Source organism: Pristis pectinata, chromosome 2 (genome assembly GCF_009764475.1).
Source record: "Pristis pectinata isolate sPriPec2 chromosome 2, sPriPec2.1.pri, whole genome shotgun sequence".
NCBI classification, from domain to species: domain Eukaryota; kingdom Metazoa; phylum Chordata; class Chondrichthyes; order Rhinopristiformes; family Pristidae; genus Pristis; species Pristis pectinata.
In genome coordinates, this window is record NC_067406.1 from 105,060,164 (window position 1) to 105,076,626 (window position 16,463).

The 16,463-nt window shown below is 41.9% G+C and overlaps 1 protein-coding gene across 3 annotated transcripts; it reads right to left on the bottom strand.

The window, feature by feature from the left end:
• Positions 1-826: 826 nt before the first annotated feature.
• Positions 827-13,039, bottom strand: tifa (TRAF interacting protein with forkhead associated domain). Of its 3 annotated transcripts, XM_052041789.1 has the most exons (4): positions 12,792-13,038; positions 11,102-11,190; positions 4,010-4,252; positions 827-3,598 (listed from the first exon to the last, which is right to left on the bottom strand). In XM_052041789.1, exon 4 carries the CDS (start codon positions 3,576-3,578, stop codon positions 3,018-3,020), a length of 561 nt encoding a protein of 186 aa, XP_051897749.1. In that variant the 5' UTR covers positions 3,579-3,598; positions 4,010-4,252; positions 11,102-11,190; positions 12,792-13,038; the 3' UTR covers positions 827-3,017. The 3 variants fall into 3 exon arrangements, with proteins under 3 accessions (XP_051897749.1, XP_051897740.1, XP_051897754.1); XM_052041780.1 differs by lacking the exon at positions 4,010-4,252 and having other exon boundaries at positions 12,792-13,036; XM_052041794.1 differs by lacking the exons at positions 4,010-4,252; positions 11,102-11,190 and having other exon boundaries at positions 12,792-13,039.
• Positions 13,040-16,463: the final 3,424 nt, after the last annotated feature.

The window sequence follows — 16,463 nt, forward strand, 5'->3', positions numbered from 1 at the left end:
ACTGTGACTGGATCACTCCAAGCCAATCTTGAGGTGGTGATCAAAGATCCTATTATTAAATGATAGAAACTTCTCTCCTGCTTCAATATTTCAAATGGAAATGTTTGTAGAAATACGGTGAATCTGTTAGATTCAGAAAATTACCATTCTGACTGGATGCTTTCAAAGCCCAGAATCGATATGCAAATTAATCTAATCCAACTTCATCTACCCCATACCCATACAATGAACTTCTCTGAGATGTGCTTGTTCCAGTTGTCAGTCCATATGGTGTATGCCTGGCACACACACACACACACTCTCACACACACACACACACACATACACAGAGCTTTGTCTCAAGGGATCAGATTGTGAACCTTGAATATTGGCAGGAAGTGAATGCTTTGAGATCTGAGAATCCTTCTTTCTGATAATGTTTTTGTTTTATGTTGGCAATGTGTGCACTGAAACCTGAATTTAATATTTATTCAAAGTTGCCCAAAGATGTTGATGTTGCCCTTCTAAATGACTGGCTAACTTGACTACTCTGGTTGGCATTACAAGTCAACTACATAATATAAGGGTAAAACACGATCTAAATAAGAAACAGTTGACAATCATTTTCATTTTCTCTGGTGACTGCCCATAATTTAATGGACTCATTAACTTTCTGAGCAATGACAAAGCAAAATTTGCACATGATCTCTGGGCCAGCAAAAGTAATCTGGCAATAGAAACTGAGAGTAAAACTAAGGAATGGAATATTATATAGCTAAGTGGGAGTTGTTTATGACTGTTAACTTTGATAATGTAGCAGGACACATATATGCAAAAAACAGAGAAGTTGCTGCAAAAGTACTTTATTATATCCTGACACTTCAATTTTCACATAGATCGGGAGAAGCAGAGCAGGTTGAGTTTCAAAGGTGGCAACTTTTATTTGATAATATACTTGACAGTTTTCTGGAACATTGCGTCCTTGGACCAGTATGATTTAATTATAATTTATGAGCCTGAATATTCAAGAAAATGACTTTAGGGGAAATCCAGCTAAAAGTGACATTAATGCAGCTGAATTCAAAATTAGTTTTAAATATAGATGAGCTTCACTTCGAAGCAATGAGCCAAAAATGGACCAGGGTCATCTTAATAAAAATACAAAATAAGCAATGTGTTCAACGCAATAAAAGGAAATACTGGGAACAGAACTATTGGCATTAATATGAATTAAAATAAAAAAAACACACAACCTATCTTCAATTGCCTCTTCCATCCACATCAGGGGAGTCACACTACATATACCAGCCATAAAGCAGAGGGGCAAATATATCTGGCTCCTCAGCTCAGTATGACTAAACTCTCTAAGCTCCGTTCCTGCAGTCCAGCAGAAGGTCAGAAGATCTCCATCTCCAGCTCATTCCCAATTCCTGTGCTGCAATGTACAGACACAGATGTCAGGAATGCACTGACTTGTGAAGAGAACCACTGCCTAAATCTACGTGCATTTCAACCCATTGACTCTGTTTCCCTTTATACAGATGCTGCCTGATCTACCGAGTGTTTCCAGCATCTTCTGCTTTTATTTCAGATTTCTAGTATCTGTAGTTTTTTGTTGATTTTCAAGACAGAGGTGAGGCTATTTTTTTCTCTCAGAGGGTTACGAGTCTTTGCAAATCTCTTCCTCAAAGGATGGTGGCAGCAGTTTTTGATTTTTTTTAAGGCAGAGATGGAGAGGTACTTGATAAGCAAGGGTGGGGAGGAGGAATGTTATTATACGTAGGTAAGAATGCAGAGTTAAGGTTGTAATCAGATCAGCTATGATCTTATTAACTGGTGAAGACAGCTTGATGGGTGAAGTGGTCTCCCCCATTCCTAATTTTGCAAGTTCATAATCTAGAATTTCCATGTTAAACCAGTAGTTTAGCAATCATTGTGATCGCAATACTGAGTCAATGTCAGTTAACTGAAAAATTGGTAAGTATGGCAAAGATCTTTTTTACTGTCTTAGAGAAATAGTGGATTGACAGCCTTGCTATTGTTACTTTTACATTTGCTGCCACTATTTGTTCAATAAAGGTAACATTTTATATTCTGATTGTTCCAAATACAGTAAAATATTGATAGTCCACTTTCCAATTATTTGAAAATCCTGATGGTCTTTGGCTTACTAGCCAATGTTTCCTAGTATTCCCTTTAAACAACACTTGGGCCAAATTTCCTCTCCTCTCTTTAAACTCCCCTGCACCATCATCTGTTCTATTTCCCATGTTCCCCTTAAACACAGTAGTGCTCCATTTACCATACTATAACCTCACTGGGACCATCTTCTCTTGAAACTCATCAAGTTCACTGGAACAATTTATTATACTACTACAATTACAACAACTATTACAATGCAACATCTAAAAAATCTAAATGAAAGCATTTATTTACAGGAATAACATCCAACAGTCTGATCTTGCTTTCTCTTCAGAAACTCAAATAAAAGATTAGTAGCTGGGAAATTTAAACAATGGTTTGGTTAAGAAATGGCATTATCAGAAGTGGTGAGTTTGCCTCTAGTGTTACAATTCTTCATGTTATCACAATTTCTAAATAATTTCTGTTATGTATTTGTATAGGCAGTACATGACAATGTATGGGATAAAATGAAGATACAATAATTTCACCAGCAGGAAACAAGTTTTTCAGTGGTGGTTAATCAATATTAAGAGTGCCTCATCATTGACAGGGGTACTGATGACAAAGGCAGAAAATACTAATTCAAAACCAGCAACAATGGAGTTGAAGTAATTAACTCCATTGCTACTATAAACAAAACAGCTCAGATGAAAGGTCATCAACCTGAAACATAAAGGTTCCAGTTTCACATATGATCTGCTTTCCAGTACTTTCTGCTTTAATTGCAGAATCCAGTATCTGGAGTATTTTGTTTTTGAATTTATTGGTAGCATTTAATTGCTAAACCCACAAGTCATACATGATATATGAATAGCCTACCATAAGTTCACCATACTACGTAGCATATAATAATCTTATGGCACTAATACATTTTCATCAGTTTCTACTGCAGACTGAAATTGGCACTGGGTCACTGGGATATTCAAAATGCCACTTTCAGCCACAGGATGAGATAGAGTCTCCACTATGGCCTCTTGACAAAATGGAACAAGAGAAAGATTAAGGTCGATCTCAAAATGTTCCCTGGCTTCCCCATCGTCTTTTTCAAGATAGAACTGGAATTCACTGAACTGTAAAATACACTTCTTTGGTAAATCAATCCTATTGAGGTGATCCAAAACTGCACCATTGACATTTAGTCGCGTCTTCAAGCTTATATTTTTGATTTCAAAACAGAGCTCTGAGCTGTCGTTGTGTCGGAAAGATTGTATTTCAAACTGAATTCGTGAAGCACGTTTGTCCAACAGAGGAAAATGGCATACTCTGGAGTCACGGCCAAACTTTATCGATTCTTCTGCTCGGTACTTCTGCTTCTCATTGAAATTCAGGGACTTAAACACGGACGCCTGTGGATGGTAGACTTTTATATGAAGAGAAGTTATCATCTCTTCTGTTTCAGTAGTTTCAAAGGACATACTTTTGTTAGTTTATGTTTCTGTGGAAATAATAACTATCATTAGTATTTCCTTCCCCTACAGCAATGGTTGCATCACAAAAATACATTAATAGGTATGAAAATACATCAACTGCTATCAGTCTTTGGGAACTCCCGAAGTTTTGAAATGTAAATATAAATAGCTTAATTGATATTGTAAGAACAATGAACAAACTATTCATCCAAGTGATCGAATGTTTGGTATTTGAATTTATTAAATGAGCTCTTCATTTTTAATACATTCTGAATAGAACAACTAATGTTCAAGTTAAAGCTTTTATTTTGTTTGAGCTCCTAAGCAAATTCTAGACTCTTACTCCCACTTTTGCAAGTTCCCAAATTAAAGGAATAAATGGTCTTCTTAAAATAGAGGTTGCAAAGAAAGAGAATTTTAAAATTGAATGTACATGCCTCTTCACATTGGAATTGGGGCAGCATGGTAGCGCAGCGGTTAGTGCGACGCTATTACAGCACCAGCGATCGGTGTTCGATTCCCGTCGCTGTCTGTAAGGAGTTTGTACATTCTCCCGTGTCTGCGTGGGTTTCCTCCGGGTGCTCCGGTTTCCTCCCACATTGCAAAGACGTACGGGTAGGTTAATTTGGGTTTAAAATGGGCGGCACGGACTCCTTGGGCCGGAAGGGCCTGTTACCACACTGTAAATAAAAATTTTTTTAAATTACAAAAAAATTTAATTACTGCACAAAATGCAACCACACAACTATAACAACGTAATTCAGCTAGCTGCCACATTTCAGAAAGGATATCAAGGATTCTCAGAGAAAGCAGAAGGTATTTGCTAGACTGGTACTAGGAAGGCTGGGGGAGGGGGGCGGCTTTAGCTTTGCGGAGAGACTGCAGGAATTGACGATGATCACCTTAGATGTGCTTAACTTCATTAATGGTTCTGATATACTAAACAGATAGAAACTATTTCTCCTAGAAGAAGGTTCATTAACCGGAGGGCACAGATTTAAGTTGACTGGCATAAGTATTAAAATTGAAAAGGAAGAAAGCTTCTCTTTTACATTATGAATTATTGTGATCCATAACCATCTTCTGAATAGGTGGTGGAAAGTGACTCAGAGCAGCTTTCAAAAGGGAACTGGATAAATACTTGAAGGGTAATCATTTATAGTGCAGGTATAGTGCAGAGAAGAATTCATTGATCCAGCTCAGGCACAATGGGCTTCATCATTTATTAATTCTGAATTCTCTATTTAGAATACAGCACAGAGTTTAGATAAAGCAAGTCTAGATCAATCCTGTACAGGTTATAAAAGGTATTTTTGGCACTAGAAATTGTAATGGACAATATCACAGTGCAATTAAACCTTTTGATCATTCTACTGTAGAAAGATGTCTTTTGTTTTCTGTGAATCAATATCCAATCAGACTATGGAGCAATCATTTTTTTCAGCAATGAAAAATTCAGCATTATTTTCAGATCTGAATTGCCTGTTATCCTAATGTTCAGTGTCAACCACAGAACTTGTGGATTAAATCAAAATGCTCCCATAGTAAGCACTACTAAAAATTCCTGAAGGCTCATAATTTGCAGCTGTAACAACAGCAAAGCTGTCAATGAAAACCATCCTTTTTCTTCAGTAGTTCCTCAAGATAGTTCTCCAGTTTTGTGGAGACTGTTGAGGTTAGTGTGGGAAGTGCAGACTGCTTCACAGATGAGGCAAGAAATGCCTCACAGGGCTGGCAGATGGGTAGTTCCTTAAGGTCCTCTTTTACACAGGGCTTCTGTCTACACTAGATGCATGGACTCAATTCTCAATACCATCCAAATGCTCCTTCTCCAATTTGAACAGACAAGAGCCAGAAATTCCAAGAGTCAGTAGGGATATTGTATTTTAATGAGGAGGCTTTGAGAACATCCTTACAATTTTTTCCTCTGTCCACCTGGTAATCTCTTCCCATGACAGAATGCAGAAAAGAATATCTGTTTAAGGAATATAGTGTTGGGCATGAAGCAATGTGGCTGATCCAATGTAACTAAACTGAATGTAAGCAGGTCCTCAATGCCAGGGATATTGGACCAGGAGAGGGCATTGACATTGGTTTGCTTATCTTTCCAGTGAATTTGGAGGATTTTGCTGAGACAGCATTGGTATATCTTTCATCTGCCTGTGTAGGTAGTCAGGGTCTTAGAAGCATAAAGGCAGGTAGGGATTACTATGGCCCAGTTGACCATGAGTTTTGTGCCAGGTCTTGATCTTCAAACACCTTTTTCCTCAATGAAAAGCAATGTTGATGCCTTGAAGGCAATAGTGAATTTCACCAATAATATTTATTGTCAGAGGGCAGAGTTGTACAGCAGAGGCAGGCTGGCAGATGACCTTGCCTGTGGATGTTGTGTGCAAGGCCCCTCCTCTTGTATACTTTAATGAAGAAGTTGAGGACAGCTTCGAGTGCAACCTGCAACCAATATACTGCAACTTAACTATTGAAGTGTGCGTAATCTTGATTTTGGACTGTAGTCATTGTAGGGTGAACAGTTACTCATTAGCTCTGAAGATTAGCTCCACTCCTGCAGAAAATGTATTAGAAGTGAGGTGCAACACTACAACAAGAAAAATAGAAAAAAAATTTTTGGGGCAATAATGCAGCCTTCACTGAGATTGGCTCTAACCAGTGGTTAGAACCAGTTGCATGCCATCATGAAGCAAACACAAAATAATGACAAAATTCTGTGGGAGTCAAATTTGAGGGCATTCTGTAGTTCTTTTTGATTGATGTGGTCAAAAGCTTTAGAGAAAGTGTTAAAAAGTCAGATATAGTGATTCGTGCTGCTCCTCAAATTAGTATTGGGTGATGATCCTGCCACTAGTTGGACACATTCCATGCTGTAATTTATGGAACAGTTCTTCAGTGGGAGGAGGCAGTTGAGGAGAATCCTGGCAAAGACTTTCCCCATGGCAGACACCAGAAAGGCCTCCATATAATTACCACAGTTGTGCTCATCTCCTTGTTTGATGATGGTCACAATTACAGCATCCAAGGTTCATTGAAAATATCCTCTTCTTCCCGAATGTGGACAATTGTGGATTTGTGACTGAAGCTCATACCAACCAAGTTTTAGAACTTCAGCAAGCATATTATCTGCTCCTGAAGTCTTGTTTCTTTTGGTTGGAAAGTAGCCCTTTTGACTACTCATTGGTCCGACTTTATCCAAGTTCTCAGAGGGAGTGTTAGCCAATGTAGATAGAATGAAACTAGTAAATGCAGTATATTTGGATTTTCAAATTGCATTCAACAACATATCACATGAAAGGTTACTTCACATGAAAGGTTACTTCACATGAAAGGTTACTTCACATGAAAGGTTACTTCACATAAGAGCTTATGGTGTTGGAGGTAATATGTTAGCATGGATAGGGGATTGGCTAAATAGCAGGAAGCAGCAAGTTGGGATAAGAGAGTCATTTTCAGGTTGGAAATCTGTGATCACAGAGTTGCCGTGGGGTTGGTGCTAGAAGCACAGTGTTTACAACATATTAATGATTTAGAAGGAGGATTAAGTATACTGGAGCCACATTTGGCAAATGATACAAATGGGGGCAAGGGAAAAAGGCAAGTTGAGAGGAGGATACAAACAGTTTACAGAGAGATATTCATCAGTTAATTAAGTGTGCAAAAAGTGAGTAGTAGGAGTATAATGTGAAATTGTTCGCTTTGGAAGGAAGAATGATAAAATTTAAATGGAGAAAGACTGTAGAAAGCTGCAGCACAGAAATCTGCAGGTTCTAGTAATGAAATAGCAAGTTAACATACAGGTGCAGTGGGTAAATGGCAAGGCTGGTAGAATGCAGAATTTTATTTTGTAGGTTGTAGTCCTACAAGGCATGCAAAAGACCATACTGCAAGCATGTGTACCATTTTGGTTCCTTTAGTCAAGAGAAAAAAATCATGAGGTCACAGGTACAAACAAAGGGAAAGAGAATCAAAACTGGAATGAGGAAAATCTTCTATGCCGTTTGTTGGAATCTGGAATGCACAGCCTGCATGTGACAGAAGCAGGCTCCATTATGGCCTTCAAGAGGAAATGGGATAAATACATGGTTTAAGAAAAGCAAGCCAGAGAAACAGCCTATGCAGATATGATGGGCCAAATGGCCTCCTTCTGAGCTGCAAGCATTGATTGATTCAATGGAGGCAGATAAGGAAGGTTCACAAGGTTGATCAAGGATAGAGGGAACACGAGTCTGCAGATGACGGAATCCAGAGTAAAAGAAAACTGCTATCAGAACAGCAGGTCAAGCAGCATCTATGCAGGCAAAGGGATGGTTGGTGTTTCCGACCTTGCATCACATCTGGGAGCATAGAGGGAAGGTAGCCAGTTTAAAGAGGAGAGGGGGAGGGGCAAGGCAGAGGCTGGCAGGCAAAAGATGGAACCAGGTGAGATGGGGTTGATGGGCAGATGCAGCCAGCTGGAGGAAGGAGATGAGGAAAGGGAGGTCAAGGGAGAAGTAACACAGGCAGATAGACATGTGGGTGATGGGAAGATAGAACCAGCTGGGGGAGGGCAGCGAGAGAGCACACCAGGTGGGTGGGGGGAGCTGGTGGTGGGAGTGGGTTACCTGAAATTGGAAAGTTCAATTTTCATACCATAGGAGGCACTGTTCTTCCAGTTTGTATTTGGCTTCACTGTGGCAAATGGAGAAGGCCGAGGACAAACAGGTCAATGTAGGAATGGGAAGCTGGGGAAGGAGTTGAAATGACATGCAACCGAAAGCTCGAGGTGGCCAGACAGAACGCAGGTGCCCTGCAAAATGGTTGTCTAGACTACACTTGGTCTCGCAGAGGCAGAGGAGGCCACATCAAGAGCACCAAATGCAATAGACGAGGTTGGAGGAGGTGCACACAAATCTCTGCCGCATCTTCTGAAAGGTCTGCTTAGGTCCCTGGATAGAGGCGAGGAAGGTAGTGTAGGGACAAGCGTTGCACCTTCTACAGTTAGAGGAGAAAGTTCCAGGAGACAGGGAGGGATGAGCAAGTGATCCTGGCAGAAGGCCAGAGGGTGGGGGTGGGGTGGTTGGAAAAAGAGGGCTGTGACTGGTGGTGAGATCCCATTGCAACTGCCAGAGTCCAAGGATATGTTTGATGTGATGGCTGGTATGATGAAAGGGAACTATCTCTGTTCTGTCTGGGGTGGATGGGTGGTAGAGCAGACATCCTGGAAATGGACGAATGTGAGTGAGGCTCCATTAACTACAGCAGAGAAACCATGCTTCCGGAAAAAGGAGAACAGTTCAGAAGGCCAGGAATAGAAAGCCTCATTTTGAGAGCAGATGCAGCAGAGAAGCTGAGAGAAAGTTTACTGAGCAAATACAAAATCGTGAGGGGGGGAGGGGAGGTGGGGGTAGGTAGGGTGAATGCAAACAGTCTTCTCCCCGCCCCCATCCCCCCCCAGGGATAGGGAATCAAAAACTAGAGGGCACAGGTTTAAGGTGAGAGGAAAAATTTAAAAGGAACCCAAGGGGCAACTTCTTCAGAGGGTGGTGAGTATATGGAATGAGCTACCGGAGGGAGTGGTTGAGGCAGGTACAACAACATTTAGACAGGTACATGGATAGGAAAGGTTTAGTGGGATATAGACCAAACAAGACTACCTTAGATGGGCACCTTGGTCAGCATGGATGAGCTGGGTTAAAAGGCCTGCTTCCATGCTGCATTAATACATGATTCTAAAAAGTTATGGCATCCTTACAGGAGACAGGGTGGGAGGCAGCGTCGTTGAGGTAGCTGAAGGAATCTGTTAGTTTGTCTCTCTAGATGGGGAGACATCCAGAAAAGGGAGAGAGGTGTCAGAAATGGTTCAAGTGAATTTGAGGGTAGGGTGGAAGTTAGTAGCAAACGTGATAAAATTGCTTTTTATTGGTTTTATTGTTCTATGTAGCTAACAACAGGACATGTGTATCTGGGGCTCATGCAGCTGTCCATGGCTATATCTTTGATTTGTAGAAAGTGGGAGGAATCAAAAGCAAAGTTGTTCAGGGTAAGAACATTCTGTCAAACAGAGGAGACTCTTTCTCCGCTAACCACAACTGCATTGGTGCTACTTCCTCACCCCCAGAGGAAACAGATGTAGACTTCCCTTGGGCTTCACCACACTAGCCTCTGCATCCAACATATTGCGATTTCTGCTAACTGCAACAGGATCCCACCACCAATCACATTTTCCCCTTTTCTTCCCACAACCCCTTTCCTGCAGGGACCATTCTCCATGACTCCCACCTCCTCTCATTCCTCCCCACCTACCTCTCCGTGTCTTCTGGCACTTTCACCTTTAATTACAGGAGGTGCAACATTTGTCCCTACACCACTTCCCTCACCACCATCCAGGGACCTAAACAGGTGAGTCAGTGGTTCACAATGCATCTCCTCCATCCTCATCTATTGCATTTAGTGCTCTTGACGAGGCCTCCTCTGCATCTGCGAAACCAAGTGTAGACAGTGCAACAGTTTTGCAGAGCACCTGCGCTCTGTCTGGCCACCGAGCTTCTGGTTGCACGTCACTTCAACTCCCCTTCCCATACCAACCAGTCTGTCCTCAGCCTTCTCCACAGGAAAACACAATTTAGAAGAACAACAACATCTCATAGTCCACTTGGGTAGCCTACAACCCAATGGTATGATCATTGAACTTTCTAATTTCAGGTAACACACACCCCCCACATTCTTTTTTCCACTCCCATCAGTCCACTTAAGTTCTCTCTCCCCCTTTGTTCACCTTTTCCATTCCCCCCTACCTAGATTTGTTATCCTCCTCCACCTGCCCATCACCCACACACCTGTCCACCTGGGTTTCTTCTGCCCTGGCCTATCTTTGGTACCGACTCCCTCATCTGGTGCCATATACCCAATATCCCTCCCCTATCTGCTTCCACTTACCACCTTCCAGCCTGTCTCTAAACTCCCCCAACCTGGCTCCTTCTGCCCACCTCACTTGCTTCCACCTATCGGTCCCTACGTCACCTCTTTATATTGGCCACCTCCACTCAATGAGGTCCTGATGCAGAGACTCAACAAAAAAAAAGTCACCTCTTCCCCCACCCCAAGAATCTCCAGCAGTTAAGTTTTTGTTGGCAATGCAGGGATTGCTTGAGGTCTCTATACCCATTGGAGTCAAGAGAATATCTTATAGTGATACAAGATTCTTTGGGCTGAACAGGAGAAACGTTGAGGTGGTTTCTTCTCAAAGTGTCTAGGACCAGAAGGCATGGTCTTAGAATAAAGGGGCATCAACTTGGGCTGCTGGTGATGCTCCAGGTCGCATCTGCATACCCAGCCCTGGCTATAAACGTGGCCCCTATTACCAAACCCAACTCCATCCACACCCCTCCAATTACTGCGCCCCCCCCACCCCCCCCCCTCAGATTCCAGCCATATTGCAGGCCCTGGTCCCAGCTCTGGCTGTGGCCCTAGCCTATGTTCTCAACCCTAGTTCTTCATTGCTCTCCAAACCGAGCAGCAACTTTGGACTCTGCACTTACAGTTAATGGAGAAATCCAGAAGTTGCCAACTCCAACAACTTGCTCCTCCACTGGGTACCCTGTTGTAGCAGACACAAGCCACACAGAAGCTGTGATTTAAAAAGAAAAGCAATCACCCACAAGCAAGATAAAACTAAGTTTTTAAAAAACAAAATTACTATTAAACAACTTCTCTGGCTGACACACTAATTTTATACCATTCACTCTATTCTTAAATTTTAAAATATTACAAATGTTTTTGAAGTTTGATTTAGTAGCTTATACCCCATGTATTTTTTTTATTTGTCCAACATACAGCACCAAAACAGAAATTTCACTAAAATATTGGCGAGACCAACAAAGAATTGAGAGGGAACTGTATTTGTCATTAGCCCCATTCCTCTCAGTCAACTGTCCAAAACTAAGCCAAACTATTCAAAGCTGCTGTTACATCCCAAACTAGGATGAATTATGGACCCTATTTCCCTTCCACCACAAACATAGCCTATTTACCCCTCCACTACATCAGCAATTGCAGGCTCTGCCTCAGCTCATCTTCTATTGTCTGTGTTACCTTCTAGATTTCACTATTACAATGCAGTCCTGGTTGGTCACACTTGCTCTACCTTCTTTAAATCCATCATCCAAATTTTCACTGCTCATTCAAACTTCCAATAAATCCCACTGTCAACCTCATGTTTCACAGGTAACTCAATTATTCCCAGTTAAAACCATTTTAAAAATGCTCATCTTTTCTCCCCCTCCCATCTCCCTATCACCTCCAGCCCTGCAAGTCTCCTAGGTTCCTATACTCTTCAAATTAGAGCTTTTAGATTCTCAATGTGATTGCTCAACCATTGCCAGTCAAGCTTTCCACTGCCAACACCCCAGACTCAACAATTTCAATTTAAACGTCTTTCAGTTTCTTTTAAAAACTTTGATCAAATTACAAGGCAGCAGCCCCAATACAGTCCATCCTTCTGCCTCAGTGTCTAATAACATTTGCTAAATAAATGCAGACGTTTGTTGTTTATCATACCGGAAAAGAACCTGTTAAGCCAGACCAATATTTTCATATGGGCACATCAAATCTTGCATAACAAATACTTCCCAATAACAATAGCATTGCCATCTGCCGCTATCACACCCGCAGAAGATTTATTGCATGGGGTATTGTTCGGCAACCGCCATGTGATGACTGGCACAGTGGGCATTTGCTAGTAAACAAGGCGGCAGGGCAACAACGGAACCGTTGCGTTTGACCTCAGTGTCCCCAAGGACAGGGGAAGAGTCGTCAACCAAACTCATCCTCACAAATCTGAAAGCAAAACTGCGTGCGAGCGAGCAGGTAAAGCAGCAGCGCGACACTGCACCACCAGTTTGGCGGGGAGTGGGCTGCGAGTTAAATTCTTATCGGGTCTGGAAAAGAAAACAAAATTAAGAAGTCGCAAGTGTTAAGGTTTGATGAAACATCCAAAAATCGATCTTCATTGGAAACCTCGGAGTCTGTCAACTGAACCGATAATATATACTTAAAGTAAAATCACTACAAAGTGCAAAAGTATCTATTAATCACAAGACCCGACGAATGCAACACCATCAAAAGAACGAGCGACCTGAACCAGCGCCCCCATCCTCCCACCCTAACCACAGAACCCCATCGGATAACGTTCAGCTACTCCCTCCGTTAGTTTCGGTTATCAGCACCAACCTGCCGCAAGTCGCAGACCTGTTCAGATCGCCTCCACGATGGAAACACGCACCAACGCCTCACCAGCAATATCACTACTCCGAAAGCTCGTCCCCAGCTCTTTAACTAATACTCCAAGATCGAGGGCAGGCCTCTTTTGATTGACGCCGGAAATATCCAACCAGAACAAAGTTTGCCTCTGATTGGCACTTCCCATTGTTCCTCGCTCTGGGTGTGATACTTTCTGACTAAAACTGCTGGTGCTGGAAATCTGAAATAAAAACTGGCACCCTGCCATTAGTCATTTCTTAAACCTTACAAATTGTCTCGGACTCAGTTTGCAATTTGTTTGGGAAATCTTGAAATGTTAGCTCTGTTTCTATTTCTACAGTGTTGCAAGCATTGTAATGGCCATGCCATCTTCGCGCAGCTACCATCGGGCAGGAGTTACAGAAACCTGAAGTCCCACACAACCAGGTCCAAGAACAGCTACTTCACTCCAACTGTTCGGTTCTTGAACCAACCATCGCAACCTTAATCACTACAGATCAGCAACACTATAACCATTTTGATCACTTTGCGCTAAAATGGACATTTTTTGTTCTAATTGTGTTCTTTCTTGTAAAGATTGTGTATAATTCATGTTTATGTTTTTCTTGTGAATGCTGCTTACATGACGCTATGTGCCTGTGATGCTGCAGCAAGTAAGTTTTTCATTGCACCTGTGCACACATGTACTTGTGCATATGACACTAAACTCTACTTTGACCTTGACTTCATACTTTCTTGCTGTCCTTTTCCTCAAGCCCTTTGTTCCCTAGAAAAAAGGGTGTGTGTGTGGGTGGGGGGGAGGGGGGGTGGAATTCTGCAAGTCATATGAATTTATACTAAAAATAAAGTTTTTTTGTGTGCAGTTGGCACTCAGTAGTTTGTAATGCAGTGAGAGGCCTCTTCTATCCTGGACATTGACTTAGCATAGAGAAACAGAAAACTTGGAGCTGGTGAAGTCAATATAGCCCGTTGAGCCTACTCTGCCATTCAGTATGATCGTGGCTGATCCTCTATCTGAATAACACGTTCCCATTCTCTCCCCATATCACTTGATGCCTTTTGTGTTTTGATATCTATCTCTGTCTTAAATATATTCAGTGACTTGGCCTCTACATCGTTCTGTGGTAGAGAACTCAACAGGTTCGCCATCCTCTAAGTGAAGACATTTCTCCTCATCTTTGTCCTAAACATCTTACTTTGTATCCTGACTGTGACTTCTGGTTCTAGAACCCAGAGCCAGGGGAAAATCCTCCCTGCATTAAGCCTGTGGAGCCCCGTCAGAACTTTGTACAATTCAATGATATCTCCTCTCACTCTCTTCTGAATACAGCCCTTGTCAATCCAATCTCTCCTCATGTGAGGTCCTGTAATCCCAGTAATTGGTCTAGTGAACCTCAAATGCATTCCTGCTATAGTAAATATGTCCTTTCTTAGGAAAGGACACCTAAACTGTGCACAATCGTCCAGGTGTGGTCTCACCAGGGCCATGTATAATTGTAGTAAGACATCCTTGCACCTGTACTCAAAACTTCTTGCAACAAAGGTCCACATAACATTTGCTTTTTTACCTGCTTGCCTGCTTGCCATACCTGAATGTTTACAGAGGGGCCTGAGAGGGATTGAAATCCCTGGGATTTCAATCTACTTGATACATGCCTAGGCTCTGCTCTCTCCTCGTAATGGCTTCCCTCTTCCAGCTCAGCTTTCCTAAATCTTGACAGGATTTTCTTGGTAATGGCCTTTGGCATCCTGCACATTTCTTTTTGTAAAATCGGAACATGAATATTAGTGAAGAGACAAAGCTCCTATTTCATGCCCAAGTGACCTTATGTTTCTCAGATGGAGTGGAGAGGCACAATGTGGCTAGCAAATTCCCAGCAAACCATTAGACATATGGACATCAGCTATTTCTTAAGCCAAATGCAGTGGCTCAGCTTCAGTTTGTAACTTCTTTAGGACAGGATGGAAGCCAAACATACAGTGCAAAAATGAGCCCCAGTGCTGGTTTCAGCTCCATACCTCCTATGATCAACACACTCTGTTAAATTAGCTCTCTTTGATTTCGAGATTGACTTGTCAAGTTCTGATCGTCCTCTGTGACAATTACAAATTTTAGTTCAAGAATGTTAATGATTTTGATACATGCTGTGTAAATTTCATGTTAGTCATTAATTTCCCTGATGCCAATAGAAGAAGAGAGGGAAGTGGGAGGGAGAATTCAGAGAAGGCTGGAGGGTGGGAGAGACAGGTGGAGCAAAGAGGAAGATGGAGGGGAGAGGGAACAGGAGTGAGATGATGTGAATGTAAAGGATGAGAGGGATAAAGGGAGAGTGGGGAAGGGAAAGCAAGACATTAAAAAAGTAAGGAGAAGAAAAGGAGAGTGGAGAAGAAGGGGAAACAAAAGACTTATATTTTTATTGGAGCCTTCATTCGCTTTCTGGATAGCACTAGGCACTTTACAGTCAATGACGTGGTTTTAAAATGTGGTAACATAATACAGGAGATATAACAACCTAATTATCTATAACAGTTCCAACATCTGTAATCTGATAATGATCAGATGATCAGTTTTGCAATATTTGGTGAGGCTTAAACATTGACCAGATCTCAGGAGATAACGACCCTACTCTTCAAAATCGAAGTTAAAATCAAAGTCCAGTTTGTTGTCAGATGCACAAGTACATGTATGCACAGGTGCAATGAAAAACTTACTTGCAGCAGCATCACAGGCACATAGCATCAGATACACAACATTCACAAGAAAGACACAAATTAAACATAATCACAGTTTTTACAAAAAAGAACACAATTTGAACAATAAAAAACAAAGTCAGTTGTAATGCAAAGTGGTCATAGTGTTGCTATACTGTGGTAAATATTTAAGGTTGTGCAGGTTGGTTCAAGAATTGAATGGTTAAAGGGAAGTAGCTGTTCTTGAACCTCGTGGTGTGGGACTTCCAGGCTTCTGTACCTCCTGCCAGATGGTAACTGCAAGAAGATAGCATGGCCCAGATGGTGGGGATCTCTGATGATAGATGTTGCCTTCCTGAGGCAGCGCCTCATGCAGATACTACTGATGGCGGGGAGGGATATGCCTATGATGTATTGGGCTGAGTCCATTACTCTTTGCAACTTCTAACATTCCTGAGCATTCAAATTGCCATACCAGACCATGATGCAACCAATCAGGATACTTTCAACAGAAGTTTGCTGGAGTGTTTGGTGACAAGCTGAACCTCCTTAACCTTCTAAGAAGGTAAAGACACTGGGGCACTTTCCTTGTGATTGCATTTATGTGCTGGGTCCAGTACGGGTCAACCGATAGGTTAACGCCCAGGAATTTAAAGCTGCTGATCCTCTCCACCAATGTAGATTGGCACATGTTTGCCCTCCTTCCCCTTCTTTAGTTTTACTGACATTAAGCAAGAGGTTATTGTTGTGGCATCACTCAGCCAGGTGTCCTATCTCATTCCTGTACACTGACATGTGATTCGTCCAACAGCAGTGGTGTCGTTGTTGAACTTCTATCTGGCATTGGAGCTGTGCATAGCCACACAATCATGTGTGTATAGGGAGTAGAGCAGGAGGTTAAGCACATAGCTTTGAGGTGCACCTGTGTTGAAAATGATGAGGGATTTTTAT